Source organism: Erpetoichthys calabaricus, chromosome 11 (genome assembly GCF_900747795.2).
Source record: "Erpetoichthys calabaricus chromosome 11, fErpCal1.3, whole genome shotgun sequence".
Taxonomy (NCBI): Eukaryota; Metazoa; Chordata; class Cladistia; order Polypteriformes; family Polypteridae; genus Erpetoichthys; species Erpetoichthys calabaricus.
The window spans coordinates 112469478-112486604 of record NC_041404.2 but is presented as its reverse complement, the minus strand read 5'-3'; the positions used below and the strand labels follow the sequence as shown (position 1 = coordinate 112486604).

The 17127-nt window shown below is 42.8% G+C and overlaps 1 protein-coding gene across 1 annotated transcript; it reads left to right on the top strand.

Moving 5' to 3' along the window:
• Positions 1-12073: 12073 nt before the first annotated feature.
• Positions 12074-13921, top strand: LOC127529727 (piggyBac transposable element-derived protein 2-like). Its single transcript, XM_051934318.1, has one exon. The coding sequence runs from the start codon at positions 12074-12076 to the stop codon at positions 13919-13921; it is 1848 nt and encodes a 615-aa protein (XP_051790278.1).
• The last annotated feature ends 3206 nt before the right edge of the window (positions 13922-17127 follow it).

The following is a 17127-nucleotide window of genomic DNA, read 5'->3' as shown; positions in this document are numbered from 1 at the left end:
GGCGTGTACCCAGCTGCCAGTAGCCTTAGTGGTTCACATCTATCAGAATGGCAATTAATAAGGCTGTATTAAATGAATATGAATGATTTATCACTTAATGATCAACGATGAAAAGCATTAAAATACCCAAAAAAAGTCATCAAAAAAGAAAACAACAAACATTTTAAACACAGTAACCATCACATTAATTATTTTGTCAAACAAATATGTTTCTGTCTAAAAATGACACTAGTCCTACATTAGAAATGATCACATAAAGCAGTTTTCCTCCAAATGCTTGCACATTTATAGAGGAAGACAGCTGTCAGCTTGTCTCAAAGTTAGCCTTGACACAGTTCACTTCCACTGATGTGACAAGATAAATGTGCCCAGTGCTTATTTAATTGCTGCAATTAGCTGATTTTGAAAGTGGCGATCCTTCTGCACAGCAAAAGCTGTTTTGTTTTGTGCTGCATGATCCAATGAAGCTGACTTCAATAATCTGTCTTGGCTGTTGAAGAAGCTGAAAATAATCTATTTCGTTTTGTAAATATGTATAGCACAATCCATAGAGCTTATTTGTAGTGTCTAACTTCTAGATCTGTGACATTTGCTTTGAAAAGACTGGAACAAAGGTAGCAACCAAACTGTTCAAAATATCACCAAGAAGACATATGGAACAAATTTCTTGCTGCTGTTCCCTTCTGAAGGAAGCAATCTGAAGTAAAATGATCTCATCATGATGTCTACTTTCACCTTTTATGGTGTCCTGTGCCATGGGCATCTCTCTCCCAATGTGGCACAATGTAGTCATGTATTGAGACCTCCAATAAGAGAATGAGGCAATCAGACTACTGTTTGTTCAGCCAAATGCAAATTAATGGACTGTTTCATTTTATATTTGTGTATTTCAATAAATAATTCCAGTAATTAAAAAAAAATAGTGTCACTTCAAATAGTTAAAACAGTCCCCTTAAGTCTTTGAAGAAAAAAAAAGTAAAGTACCAATCAACCCAACGTGTTTTTAAAAAGAATCCCTTCACACAGACCTCATTTTGAGGTTAAAAAAAAAAAAAAAAAACTGCTCTTGAGCAACTGTGACAAAAAAACTCAACGTGTCTTCCCGCTTCTCCCAAGACTGGGACTATGCCTCACATCTACTGTCATCAGAGGCCCAATCCTGACATCCAACTTCTGTGCATAGACCTTCCCAGCTCTCCCCCTCTCTTTCTGTTTGTGTCTCTGAGTTTGCCTCGTTCCACAATTCACACATTCTTCATCTGTCCTTCTTTTTCAGTTGCTCAGGAACTGAATTGGGTCATCTATTCATCTCTCTCTTGATGAATGGATCAGACTTTCAGGGGTACAGCTCCTTCTCATATCTTATAACAGAGACTACTCACTTCTGTCTTTCCTCTCATCCTCGTGCCCCAACTGTACTTATATATTCACAACAATGTACCTGCAACATTCTTCCCTAGATTTTGTGATGGACAGCATGCATGCCTGGGCATTCCTGTCGAGATTTGTTTTGATCCCTTACCTGAGAGGGCCATGGCACTGGCTCAAAGAAGGGCAAGATGTTTTCCTCCCTTGTCAGAGGATTGAAATGTCAATTTACAGGTGGACATGTTAGCTTCCTGGCAGGGATGGACCAAAGACCATTATCCTGGCTGGGAGTCCAGTAGAATGGAAGGGCGGGTAAGAAAACCTGGCAAGACTACTAACTCCCCCAACATGCTAGATGGCAGCCTTCCTTGGTAATGGTACATATGTGGACACCTTCCAGGCATGCTGGTAATTGGAGTCCGATAGGGCAGCCTTGTCGAGTTACATAGGCGCTGCCATTGGGTGCCGCAGAGTTACATGATCCCTACTTTGTGGAACTTCAGATTGACCTGGAAGTGTTTCCAACAGGCTATGTCCTGGCAGTGGAAGAACTCCCGAGTCTAAGAAAAAACAAGGAACTTGGCCTCATCCAGATAGATCAGAATCAAGTGTGGAGGATGCCCAAAGCTCGTATTGTAGGTGTGGAGGGGAAAAAAGATAGAAAGATAGAGAGAGAGAGAGAGCGATGAGAGAGAGAAAGATTTGTGTTTTGACTACAAATAAACCTTTTGTAAGGTATTTTATTTAATAAAACCTTTTATTTGTACTCAGGACTTGTGTCTGTGAGGCCCTGCCATAGTATTATGTATACTTGACAATAAACATGAACTTAAGTTGTGGAGCAGAACAGCAAAATCTTTGAACTTGAGCACATATTACTCAACAACTCTACCACATTGCCTTCATATTTATTTATATCTTTCAATCATATAATAGTAGAGAAAAGCCAAGCAAAATGACACCTTTTATTGGCTAACTAAAAATAAAATGTAATCTTGCCTGAAGAAGGGGCCTGAGTTGCCTCGAAAGCTTGCATATTGTAATCTTTTTAGTTAGCCAATAAAAGGTGTCATTTTGCTTGGCTTTTCTCTACTTCATAATGGCTAACACGGTACAACACCCTAGTACTACAATCATATAATACCATAATGAGGACAAATTAGTGCAAATAGTATCACGCCAATTGATTCTTGGTGAATAACAGAAAAAGTCACATGAACAGTGAAAGAACATACACAATTAAGAAGGGATCAAAGAGATTGGATAAAGACTTTAACATGTATTCCTAGAGTTGTGGAACAGCAGTGCTGATCTGTGCACCACTGTGCTAACTAATTTAATTTAAAAACTGAGATACAAAGTGATACAGTTGAAGCACAGCCTATTTATATCATAAGGGACCATAGAGTGAATCATTGATTGAAATTTAAAGTGGATGACTCCATGATTTCCCTTTCACCTGCTCAGCCACTTAAGCAAGCCACCAGCCTAAAAAGTAATAAGCCTGTTTACTGTATTTTATGATGTATCAAGATATATACATGCACTTACATACATAAGTAAGCAATGTGTCATATGTCGCAAACTACAATGAGCAATTACCCTCTCACTCATTCTCTCCCTCTCTCTGTCTTTCTCTCACTCATTTTTAAATTAATTGAATTATCATAAATCAGGAAGATTAGTGAAGTGTAGTGAATTGCCAAGTTTCAATCTGGAGTATATGACTTTCTGCACAGTTTACATGTTCCATAAGCCCCAATAAAGAGCTAATATGTGTGCTGTTTAGGAGGAATAAAAAACATTTTTAATACAGAAAATTTCAAAGCAAAAAGCTAAATATGTTTTTCTCATGATTATCTTTAGTCAAAATATTCAAAAATACTAAGAAAACACCTGGGTAGGGACTATTAAATAAATAGACAACTGAGCATTAAGTTCCTGAAGCTCAAGGCCTCTCTTGTATTTTTGTCACACACTAGAGAATAACTTTTTTATTAATGAGTAAACTAAACTTCATGAAGCATGTCTGTACTGGTTACATCAACAAAGCCCCAAGCCACCCTATACCACTTGCAGATTGAATACTCTTCTCTGTTCTTTAAGAATGGAAGGAAGGAAGGGCATCTGGCCTGTTCTCACAGTCAGTGATTCTCACTTGTAAAAATAAGAACGTAAACAATTTTGTGATCTTTTAGTGAACACTTGTCTAAACAGTTTATTCATTACAATGTAACATTTCATTGGTGAAAAACTTCTGTGTCCAGGAAGGAGCTGGATTCTATGTGCATCCATGCAGCCACTGGATATTTGATGGATATAATATTCTTAAATCTCTGAGATCTGTTTGTGAAATGGCATCATGCTTTACTAAGGGCTCATACCAGTGAAGTAAATGAATTTTATTTAAAATCTCAATATATTTACTTTAGCATCCAGTAAGATAAGGAAGGGAGATGTTCTGCCAGTATATCATTGGTGGGACATAGCACAGCTGAAACAGAGTAATCTCTGCAACATGTCCAAACCAACAGAACACAGGGGCCTGATGGTATACATCAAGTTGGCTTTTGATGTCTTGTTACAGTTAGCTCTCTCCAGTTTTCTAATTAGTTCTTTAATTGGTCCCCGAGCTGTAATTTTATACATGAGCTCCAGAAAGAGTCAGTCAATTACCCTAGTTCCTAATGTTTCCAAGCACAGCAGACTGAATGGCTATAGGACTGCAATTCCAATGAAATGCTTTGAATATTTGGTGAAGGGCATACTAATTACATAGTCTAAGCCCTTCCAAAATTAGCACAAATTTCCTTACTGTGCAGACAGATGTTTAGAAGACTCACTGGTAGAATAAATTTTTGCCAGCCTAAGCCTGATGTGTAACATTTACTCAATGTAAACAACGCAGTGTCCCTTAGTCATTTTATGGGCAGCCAAAGAATAGTTATGTCTTTGTATGCCTTCTTGAAGACTTTCTCCTCATTTTGTAAGTTCATACTTTATAGTACATTTTGTTTGTGTGGTCATATACTCTCTACCATTACTTTGTTTGTTGTATATTCACTCATCAAGTTGTCTCCTTCTCTCTTTGCTTTCCTAGCCCCCCTCTATTATGTTAACATCGGGATTATGCCAAGTCCTTTATTCTCTCCTTTCACAAGTAGTTCTATTTTGGCCCTTCCCTTTTCTGTCTTACATTGTAATGCTAATTGTGAGAAGTCACATGATGGGAGCAGCAACTGAAATTAAAGGGGGAGTCTAAATCACTTGCACTAGCATTTTGGACTATTGCCGCCTCAAAACGTTTACTTGTTGTATAGAGAAGGTTAATCAAGCACATCAACCCCACATAGAAGTGGAAATAAATGAATAGGAACAAGAAGAAGAAGAAGAAAAAGTCTTTTGACCCTTCAAATATTTCTATTGTTTCTTGTTTGTCTGTTTTTCTTTTTGATCACCTATTACATTCTGGCTGTTGTCATGTCTATCATCTTTCTGGGTCATCTTGATCTGCATTCCTCCAATATGATCAGGTGGTACACTTCTCACATACAAAGTATAACAGATATCCTAGGTACAAGTTAAAAATTTTTAAAGCTTTCATTTTTGACTAACCTGAAGAGTTAATGCAAGAATGATACCACAAGTAGTAGAAAGATTGGCACCAGACCACACAGTGGGTGTCTTGTAGTGCAGGACTGACTGGGATCAGATCTGTGAGAAGTCAGACATGGAGACACAGACAGAAAAAGGTGATATTTCCAAAAAAAGAGTGGGTTTATTTACAGGTGCAACAAAGTCAAGTTGGGGAGCATGCACTGGTACAGTGTGTTGCCGCACCGACTACACGTCAAAACAGCTCGGGATCCCAGTAGGCAACCCCCCAAGGCAGACACGTGATCCAGTCATACCCTCTGGAAATGACCCTCTATCTTCCACAGCCAGATGTTACGTGAGCGACCCCTTGGCCTGGTACAGCCATTTGGGTCCCCAACAATGAGGATTTTATGAGCCGGATCACCCTCGGGGAAACGCACTACATGGCCGTAGTGCCGTAACTGACACTCCCTCACAATGCAGATAATGTGCCTCATTCAGGACTCCATGAGCAACCTCTCATTCGACACAAAGTCAAACCAACGGTACTCAAGGATTTTCCGGAGAGACACAGTACCAAAGGAGTCCAGTCTTCATCTCAGGTCACTGGATAGCATCCATATCTCACAACCATATAGTAAGACAGGAAGCACCAGGACTCTAAAGACTTGGACCTTCGTCCTTTTGCCTAGATATTGGGAGCACCACACACCCCTTTCCAGCGACCTCATGACCCCCCATGCTCTCCCAATACCATCTACTGACTTCACAGGAAGGGTCACCAGAGACATGAATGTCACTGCCAAGGTAAGTAAACCTCTGAACAAGGTCAACACTCTCTCCGCAAACAGACACACTGCTGATGGCTCTGCCCAAGAGGTCATTAAAGGCCTGGATCTTGGTTTTTATCCAGGACACTCGCAAGCCCAGACACTCAGACTCCTCACTCAGTCTCTCGAGCGCCCCGATCAAAACCTCCATTGACTCCGCAAAGATCACAGCATCGTCAGCAAAGTCAAGATCCGTGAATCTTTCTTCACCAACAGATGGCTGCTGGACCCCATGACCTTGCCCAACACCCAGTCCATACAAGCACTGAACAGAGTAGGAGCAAGAACACACCCCTGACGAAACCCACAATCAACTGGGAAAAACGCAGAGATCCTGCCTCCACTCTGCACAGCACTCGCAGTACCAGTGTACAGGCCAGCCATGATATCCAGCAACCTCAGGGGGATCCTGCAGACCCTCAGGATGGCCCACAGGGCAGCTCGATCAATTAAGTCGAACGCTTTGCGAAAATCGACAAAGGCTGCAAAGAAACTCTGCCAATATTCTTGTTTGCGCTCCATGAGAACCCTCAGTGCCAGGATGCGGTCGATGATAGACTTCTTAGGCGTAAAACCAGACTGTTCCGGTCGCTGGTAGGTGAGCAAGTGATCACGGATCCTATTGAGGATGACCCTAGCAAGGACCTTACCCAGCACCGAGAGCAGTGTAATTCCCCTGTAGTTGCTGCAATCCAGGCGATCACCCTTCCCTTTCCAGATAGGGACGACAAGTCCCGTTTTCCAGTCAGTTGGGATGATGCCAGTCTCCCAAATGGAAGCAAAGATTGCTTGCAATGCCAGGAGGACAGCCTTACCACCAGCCTGGAGAAATTCACACCGGATACCACAGATCCCTGCAGCCTTTCCCCCCCCAGCTGGTTCACCACCTGTGCAATCTCAGTGAGATTGGGTGGTTCACAGCTAATTCAGCCTCACTACAAACCCAGAATGAAGGAGCTACCTACAACCACATGCTCATTCAGGAAGTTGTCCCCTGAGGCAGAGCAGGCTCTGAGTGACTGCTTTGGAACTACGGACTGGGATATCCTGCAGGGGTCACATAGTGAGAACATTGAGGTGGTTGTTGACTGCACTACTGGCTACATCAACTTCTGTATGGACATTGTAGTTCCAGTAAGAACAGTATGCTGCTATGCTAACAACAAGCCATGGATTACAAGTGACATCAAGGGCCTTTTGAACCAGAAGAAAAGGGCTTTTAAAGGTGGTGATCAGCATGAGCTCAAGCTCATGCAGAAGGAACTCAGAGTACAGGTCAGGACGGGCGAAGGAGCAGTACAGGAGAAAGCTGGAGCAGAAGTTGCAGAATAACAGCATGAAGGAAGTGTGGGATGGGATGAAGATCATCACTGGCTGCACCTCGAAGTGGGGTGCCACCATCGAGAGAGACGTGGAGAGAGCAAACCAGATGAACAACTTCTTTAACAGGTTTGGCCACCCTAACCCACTCTCACCTCGGAGTACTGCACCCTCCACCCATCCTTCTGCTGATACCAGCATAGGAGAGACTTTCCCCTGCACCCACAATTACAGCAGCCCAGGTAAGCAGAGAGCTGAGGAGATTTCGTGCCAGCAAAGCAGAGGGTTCAGATGGAGTATCATCACGACTGCTGAAGGCCTGTGCGTTGGAGCTGGGGAGTCATCTACAGCGCATCTTCAACCTGAGCCTGGAACAGGGGAGAGTCCCGAGGTTTTGGAAAACATCTTGCATCACCCCAGTCCCAAAGGTATTACGTCCTAGTGAGTTGAACGACCTCCGGCCTGTCGCTCTGACGTCACATGTGATGAAGACTATGGAGTGGCTGCTGCTTCACCACCTGAGGCCACAGGTCCGCCACACCCTCGACCCTCTGCAGTTCGCATACCAGGAGAAGGTGGGAGCGGAGGATGCCATCATCTATATGTTACACCGATCCCTGTCCCACTTGGATAGAGGCAGTGGTGCTGTAAGAATTATGTTTCTGGACTTCTCTAGCGCCTTCAACACCATCCAACCTCTGCTCCTTAGGGACAAGCTGACAGAGATGGGAGTACATTCATACCTGGTAGCATGGATTGTGGACTATCTTACAGACAGACCTCAGTATGTGCATCTCGGGAACTGCAGGTCTGACATTGTGGTCAGCAACACAAGAGCGCCACAAGGGACTGTACTTTCTCCGGTCCTGTTCAGCCTATATACGTACAACAAACTTCCAATACAACTCGGAGTCCTGCCACGTGCAAAAGTTCGCTGACGACACTGCTATCGTGGGCTGCATCAGGAGTGGGCAGGAGGAGGAGTATAGGAACCTAATCAAGGACTTTGTTAAATGGTGCGACTCAAACCACCTACAACTGAACACAAGCAAAACCAAAGAGCTGGTGGTGGATTTTAGGAGGACCAGGCCCCTCATGGACCCCGTGATCATCAGAGGTGACTGTGTGCAGAGGGTGCAGACCTATAAATACCTGGGAGTGCAGCTGGATGATAAATTGGACTGGGCACTGAGCAAGCTCCTGTCAGTCATGGAGAATCCACTGCATCCATTAAACAGTATCATCTCCAGACAGAAGAGCAGTTTCAGTGACAGACTGCTGTCACTGTCCTGCTCCACTGACAGACTGAAGAGATTGTTCCTCCCCCACGCTATGCGACTCTTCATTTCTACCCGGGGGGGTAAACGTTAACATTATACACAGTTATTGTGTGTCTGTTATACCTGCATTATTATCCCTCTTTAATTTAATGTTGTTTTTTATCAGTATGCTGCTGCTGGAGTATGTGAATTTCCCTTTGGGATTAATAAAGTATCTATCTATCTATCTATCTATCTATCTATCTATCTATCTATCTATCTATCTATCTATCTATCTATCTATCTATCTATCTATCTATCTATCTATCTATCTATCTATCTATCTAATTGGAGGATCAGCCTCAAGAACCATGGACCCAGAGATATCCAACATCCTAGCCGGAGGATCAGCTTTGAACAACTGCTCAAAGTAGCCAGCCGAGCAGGTCACAACTGCAGTGTCATCCGTAAGGACTGTTCCATCAGCTGCGACTGCGACTCTCCAAGGAACAGATTCAGATGTGCGTAATGCTTCGATTCCTCTGCAAGCAGGATGTGGGTCGCTAGACCACAGATGGTGTGCCACTTGCTCACAGATTCCTCTAACAAACGCCTCTTTATCTGCCCTCAGAGCCCTCGCAGCCGTCCTTCTCAGTTCCCGGTACAGACCAGAGTTGCCATTGAGCTGTGCACTGCAACTCCTCTCGATGATATCCAGGGTGCCCTGCGAGATGAAACACCACCTTCTGGGAACACCGATAACACCAATACAACCCTCAGCAACCTTCAGGGTCTTGTAACGGAAGGTCTCCCACATCACATTAGGATCGGCAGTCATACCCAAATCTGAAAGTTCCTCACACAAACTGCATGCAAACTCATTACAAACAGCCTGGTCTTGGAGTCTGACCAAGTCCAGGCTCATTTTCCTAGCAGGTGGTAACCTACTGGACCTAAGCTGGATCCTAAGAGTAGCAACAACAAGTCTATGGTCAGAATTAACAAACTGGGCACTTCTGTAGACCCTACAGTTTTGCAAGAACTCCCAGTGTCTGCCCACGAGGATGTGATCGATCTCTTTCACCGCACCAACAGTATTGGAGTACCAAGTCCAACGATGCTGTTCATATATATTTTTATATACAGTACTGTGCAAACGTTTTAGACAGGTGTGAAAAAATGCTGTAAACAAAGAATGCTTTCAAAAATGAAAGTGTTAATCATTTATTTTCATCAATCAACAAAATGCAGTGAATGAGCAAAAGAGAAATCTAAATCAAATCAATATTTGGTGTGACCACCCTTTGCCTTCAAAACAGCATCAATTCTTCTAGGTACACTTGCACACAGTTTTTGAAGGAACTCAGCTGGTAGGTTGTTCCAAACATCTTGGAGAACTAACCACAGATCTTCTGTGGATGTAGGCTTCCTCACATCCTTCTGTCTCTTCATGTAATTCCAGACACACTCGATGATGTTGAGATCAGGGCTCTGTGGGAGCCATACCATCACTTCCCGGACTTCTTGTTCTTCTTTACGCTGAAGATAGTTCTTAATGACTTTGGCTGTTTGTTTGGGGTTGTTGTCCTGCTGCAGAATAAATTTGGGGCCAATCATACACCTCCCTGATGGTATTGCATGACGGATAAGTATCTGCCTGTATTTCTCAGCATTGAGAACACCATTAATCCTGACCAAATTTCCATCTCCATTTGCAGAAATGCAGCCCCAAACGTTCAAGGAACCTCCACCGTGCTTCACTGTTGCCTGCAGACACTCATTATTGTACCGATTTCGAGCCTTTCTACGAACAAACTGCCTTCTGCTACAGCCAAATATTTCAAATTTTGACTCATCAGTCCAGAGCACCTGCTGCCATTTTTCTGCACCCCTGTTCCTATGTTTTCGTGCATACTTGAGTCGCTTGGCCTTGTTTCCACGTCGGAGGTATGGCATTTTGGCTGCAACTCTTCCATGAAGACCACTTCTGGCCAGACTTCTCCGGACAGTAGATGGGTGTACCTGGGTCCCACTGGTTTCTGCCAGTTCTGAGCTGATGGCACTGCTGAATATTTTCCGATTTTGAAGGGTAATAAGCTTGATGTATCTTTCATCTGCTGCACTAAGTTTCCTTGGCCGACCACTGCGTCTACGATCCTCAGCGTTGCACATTTCTTTGTGCTTCTTCAAAAGAGCTTGAACAGCACATCTTGAAACCCCAGTCTGCTTTGAAATCTTTGTCTGGGAGAGACCTTTCTGATGCAGTATAACTACCTTGTGTCTTGTTGCTGTGCTCAATCTTGCCATGACATGAAACTGTCTTCCACAACCTCACCTTGGTAGCAGAGTTTGGCTGTTCCTCACCCAGTTTTAAGCCTCCTACACAGCTGTTTCTGTTTCAGTTAATGACTGTGTTTCAACCTACGTGTGACATTGATGATCATTAGCACCTGTTTGGTATAATTGGTTGATCATACACCTGACTATAATCCTACAAAATCCCTGACTTTGTGCAAGTGTACCTGCTGGAGCCAATCCCAGCCAACACAGGGTGCAAGGCAGGGTACCAATCCCAGGCAGGGAGCCAGCCCACTGCAGTATATACAGTATATATAGTCACAGATGGCTGGGGTTCTGACCCGGCCGGGACGCATAGAAGGACCGGAAGGTGACCTTTATGTCTTCCGGGTCATGAATGGGCAACCGCCCTGGAGCAGGAGAGGGACACGGGAGAGGATGAGAGACATTCCAACTCGTTGGGACCTGTGGCCACCGCCAGGGGGCGCTTTAAGCCTCGTGGAACACCGAAATAGTTACTTCCACCACACTTGGCAAGAGTTTGCATGTTCTCCCCGTGTCTGCGTGGGTTTCCTCTGGGTGCTCCGGTTTCCTCCCACAGTCCAAAGACATGCAGGTTAGGTCGACTGGCGATTCTAAATTGGCCCTAGTTTGTGCTTGGTGTGTGGGTGTCTGTATGTGTCCTGTGGTGGGTTGGCGCCTTGCTCAGGATTGGTTCCTTGCCTTGCGCCCTGTGTTGGCTGGGATTGGCTCCAGCAGACCCCCGTGACCCTGTGTTTGGATTCAGCGGGTTGGATAATGGATGGATGGATGGATGGAAAACTGCACAGAGAAAGGGCCTTGTAGACGATTGTCGCGAATTCGCATCAAACCGCTTCCAGGCTGAATGCAGCTGAGGTGGCACATGTATTCCGTTTATGCCGGTTGCTGCATATTTGATACGTTCCAAGGATTGTATTGAAAGCGCTTCTCCTCCCATCTAGTGGTCATAGTGGAAACTACAACCGCCTGATGGAAGCGAGATGCTGCCGTTTCCATGCACGTGGATTTTGGCTGCTTACTTCGAGAAATTCTCCTCATTTGAGGTAAATTGCGCTAAGATAAAAATACTTATAAGCTGATTGTTTTCTTCTAGTGCTGACATATCAGAATAGACTACATGTGATGAAAATTGCAGAAGTTATACGCCGTTTTCGCTATGTCGCTTTTTCGCTACATTCGGCAATAATGGCTGCATATGAATAATATTGTATTTAGGTGCAATATCGTAGAAACTAGAATTCCTGTGCACAGATTTCAAATGCTTTTCATTTTGATCCTAGTTAATTTCTAGAATTAATGTAAAAATTGCATACTGAGATATAAATGCGATTTCTGCCCTTTATTTTGAGGCAGAACTAAATGAACACATCAACTTTCTATGGGAAGCGAGCTGGTGGACTTCAAATCAGGGTTCCACCAGTTGAAAGTGATGACAGCTGTCTCAGTGACAGTGAGGATAGTGATGAAGACTACATACCTACACCATTATCACAAGGTGATGTTTCTGAAGATGAAAGCAGTGGTAATGAGAGTACTGACAATGAAAGCAGCAGTGATGAAGACTCTGACAGCAATAATGATGCACCTGCTAGCACCAGTGCTACTGGTGCAAGAAGGCGACCAGTTGCTACTGCAAGGAGAGCACAGCAAAAGGCAGTGTGGAAGACAGTGCAACAACAGAACTCTGCAAAGGACATTCCAATTTGGCAAGCTGCTCTTCCTGATGCTGATGAAATCAGACTGCCCATTCAGTATTTCCGAGACTTTTTTGATGCTGATCTTTTGGATAGTATTGCAGAAGAAAGTAATCTGTATTGCATGCAAAAAAATCCAAATAGGGCCCTCAGATTGGATCGAAATGAATTGGAGCAGTTTATTGGCACTGTAGTGTACATGAGTGTTGTACATTTACCAAGGTCAAGAATGTACTGGTCCAGTGACTGTCGAGTAGCACAGGTGGCTGATGTGATATCCCGAGACAGATGGGAACAAATTAAAAAATTCATTCATTTCAATGACAACAGCAACATGCCAGCCAACAATGATGGAAATTACGATAAGCTTTTCAAAATCAGGCCAATTATTGATTCACTTCTCCCAAAATTTCAGCGTCTCCCACAAGATCAAATGTTGTCTATTGATGAGCAAATGGTGCCATTGAAAGGTAGATCTAGTCTAAAGCAATATATCCCCAAGAAGCCATACAAATGGGGATACAAAATCTTTGTGCCTTGTGATACAAAAGGCCTGGTGCATTCATTTGACATATTTGCAGGGAAAATAGATCCTGTACCTGGAGAACCTAACATTGGTGCAAGTGGAAACATTGTGCTAAAGCTTGCACAAGTTATTTGTGGCGGTCTCAATCACTTGCTGTATTTTGACAACTGGTTTTCTTCCTTGGATTTGTTTGTTGCTCTTGCAAACAAGGGAATACCAGCCCTGGGGACTGTGCAGCAAAGTCGCCTGCAAGGGTGCAGTTTCAGCGTAGACACTGATATGAAGAAGAAGGGAAGAGGGACATTTGAAGAGAAAAAGGTTGTTGTAGTCAATGTAGAAATAAGAGCAGTAAAAGGGTTTGATAATAGAGGGGTGATCGTTGCCAGCACTTTTGGCAGTGCCCAGCCTGTTTCTAACGTAGAAAGATGGGATAGAAAGTCAAAAAAGAAAGTGTCTATAGAATGCCCAAACATCATCAGCCTGTACAACAAGTTCATGGGCGGCGTTGATGCTCTTGATGCACTAATTGCATATTATCGCATCCACATAAGGTCAAAAAAGTACTATCATAGGTTCATTTTTCATTTTGTTGATATGGTCATTGTAAACAGCTGGTTGTTGTATCGACGTGATTGTGATTCACTGGATGTACCAAGAAAGAAGCAGAAGGATTTACTAGCTTTTAGAACATCAGTTGCACAGGCACTCTGCATGCAAGGCAAGGATATGTCAAGGAAGAAGAGGGGGTGGCCTTCATCTGATGTTGAAAGGGATTTCAAAAAGAAGAAACATCGAGGTCCAGCTAAGGCTATTCCAACACTGGAAGTCCGTTCAGATGCTGTGGGTCACTGGCCAGTGGTTGAAAGTGGACGGCAACGCTGCAAACGCCCAAATTGTAAGGGCCAGACTGTAATCAAATGTTCAAAGTGCAATGTTCACTTGTGCCTCAACAAGAACAACAACTGCTTTCGAGAATTTCATGAGTAAGACTGTTTCTCCTCATGTGACTTTTTGTTAATTTCATGACATTCTATTGATTTTTGGAAAATTTTTGTTGTTTGAATTGTTGACTGGAGGAATTGATCAATAACAGCATCCATAAAATAATCCACATACCTGAGAGTGGAAAATTTGTTTAATTACTATTATACCCAATTATGCCTAATGTCGCTAATTTGCATCATACCTAAATTTATATTTAATATATGTGCTATTTTCAAATTAACAATCTCCACTTAATTTAGTATCTATTTGACAGCAAAAACACAAATAATTAATTTTTTTATATAATTGTAAATAAATTCAGGCATCAAGGGGTTAATGAAATCAACAAAAGAGATGTATGCATTTAAATCTATAGCAAAGCAGAAATACTTCTAAATGTCTTATAAATGTAAAAATCATGGTGCTGTGCTTTTCTGAATGCAGAATAAAAAAAACTAGGGAGCTTCGCCCCCTGCTCGCTTCGCTCGCCAACCCCCGTTTGATTTTTTTTTCTTTGAATTGTTGCTATTTCATTAGTTTCATTTTTATTTCTGAACTTCTGTGATGTGTTTAATGACTTTGTACCAATCATTCAGGATTGGTTTCTCTGTTTAGCATTTCAGCACAGACAAAACAATCCACATCATCAGCGGTCAATAATTTCTTTTGCAAAGTAACCAATAAATGAATGTGTGGTAAAGTCCGTTTTTGAAATTCTCTTGACTTAAACTTCAAAGCCTTACAATATTTACATACTTTTAACATATCACCTGTGTCCATATATTCGATCTCTATTCGACTTGTCGTTATCTCTCCGAGTAATAATTTCTCTTTCTTTGCGCTAATGCAATGTTTACTTTGTTTGTCTTGACATTGTCGATTTTTTCCGCTTTCATATTCTGTATCTTGCTCTGCATGTGTTTCGTGCCTACGTTTTTTTTGAAGCTTTTGAATTCTGGTTGTCATTATCTGTAACCTGCTCTCCATGTGTTTGGCCCCCTTTTTTAACCTCGTTATGACGTTTTACTTTGTTTTCTACTCTGTCTTTCATTTCTGACCTCGCTTTATCCTGCTTTTGTTTCAATGACACCTGGTCCGTGGTGATTATATTTTCCCTTTTTCGAGTAATAATTTCCATTTGTTTGCAATACTGTGATCTTTACCGTACTGTTAATAATGTATTACTGTAATGTGATTCACCTATGCTGTATAGTTTGGACGTGTGAGGATGACGTATGTTTAATACGGAGCGTTCGCCCATGTCACTCTGGGGCCCCCCACTGTTAATACGGAGCTCTTTTCGAACTATTATGCGGTGCTTTGTGGACCACTACGGACTCCGTAGTGTTTCCCATTTCACTTTGTATCTCGGTTAGTTGAGTTCTTTCTTTTTGGAGCCGTGCCTGCCTGGTTTGCAGCATTTCAGACGCATGTTGTAGGCGCCTGCATTCATTAATTATATCCAGGCAGGCGCGTTTTTGTATCTCGGTCACTCGAGCTGTTTCGTTTTGAACCCGTGCCTGCTTTGCCTCCGCAGTTTGAGACACGCGTTGTAGGCGTCTATGTCCATTAGATCTGTCCACGTGGGCTCGTTGTTGTAGCTGTGTTAGTTGTTGAGCTGTTTGGTTTTGGAGCCGAGACAGTTTTGCTTCCGCGGTTTCAGACGCGTGTCCGTACCATCTCAGGTTTGATGTATGAACCTTTGTGGACTCCGTAGTGTGTCCCGTTTCACTCTGGGGCGGGGCGTTGACTCCTCTTGTTTTACTATGTCTCCTGCGTCCATGGGTATGTACCTGCTTCCATATTACTTCTCTCCCATTTCACTGTGGGGGGGTGGGGGCTTTGTGTGGTGCCTGCGCACGTTCGTAGTCTCTCCCGTTTCACTCTGGGGAGGGGGGCTTTGTGTGGCGCCTGTGCACTATGTCTCCTGCGTCCACGGGCATGTACCTGCGTCCATATCCGGTTTACCATTCTCGGTTAGTAATATGGATACCAGCTAATCAAATGAGATCAGTGTTATCAGGTGTTGTCACTTATTAGGAATCTGGTTGGAACAAAAACCCGCAGCCACAGTGTGCCTCCAGGACTGAGGTTGGGAAACACTGTTCTAGATTAACTAATTTCAACCAATTTGATGAAAAGTGGGAAGATAGAGAATAGACTGAAAAAGGCCTAATGAAAATAGGAGCTCACAGGTCCTTACCCAATTTGAGCTTTGCTTAAATATCATTAATCAATCCTAAATTACTTAGTATTTCCACCCTATCATACTATGCAGTCTGAGCAGGAACTAAGAATGTTGGGCAACAGGAAGGGCATGCTGAAACAGGAAAAAAATGAAAAAAAATGTAAGTAGTCCAAATTTATGATGTCCTTATCCAACAATAATGAGGTGAGTTGTTTTTGGAAGAGGACTTCTGAAAAGTATGAAGTAAGCCTCACCCATCATCATTCTAATTTTAACTTTGACAGTCCTATGTAACTCTTGGGCCTTTAACCCAAAAATGCCAGCTTGGACCCAGATTTATGAATTGTGGAACATTGGCCACAAAATGAATTAAACCTGGAAAGAACGTGGCTGGAATTACTCAAGGACAGCCACTTTGTTAGCTCTCTGTGAGCCTTTTAGAAAAGAATCTCTGCTATCCTCACAATATTTAGAGTGGTGTCTTTTCTGATTAAGAATAAAACAAAATAATTCAGCAACAAAACAAGCTCTTTGACTGTTACAAAGAGGGAAGCAGCTGATTGTATGACTCCAGGGGTCTCAAACTAGGGTCGTGAGAGGCCAGCATGTCTAGTTTATAGCTGTTAATGGAATTTATTTACTTACACCATTTATTTCTACTCTCTTTGTGCTACTTTAATAATTGCAGATCACCTATGTCACCAGACATTACGTACTCCTCCTATCACTCTTTTTTTTCTCATTTGTAATGTTACATCCAGGGTTCTTTCTCTGGCTTATGTGTAATTTCACTTTTGTGGTTGTATTTGTTAATTTTACATGAATATGTTTCATATTTTTGTGTTATCTTTGTGTTTTACACTTTAAATACACTGCCATCTTCTGTGTTTTGTGGGTGGAGCCCCGGGAGAAGGGGACAGCAGCTGATTGTATGACTCACTGCTTCTGGATCCTCCTCTCTGGCTTTACATTCAGTCAAGAAAGAGAGACTCAGCAGCAGAATAAGTTAAGTATTTCATTG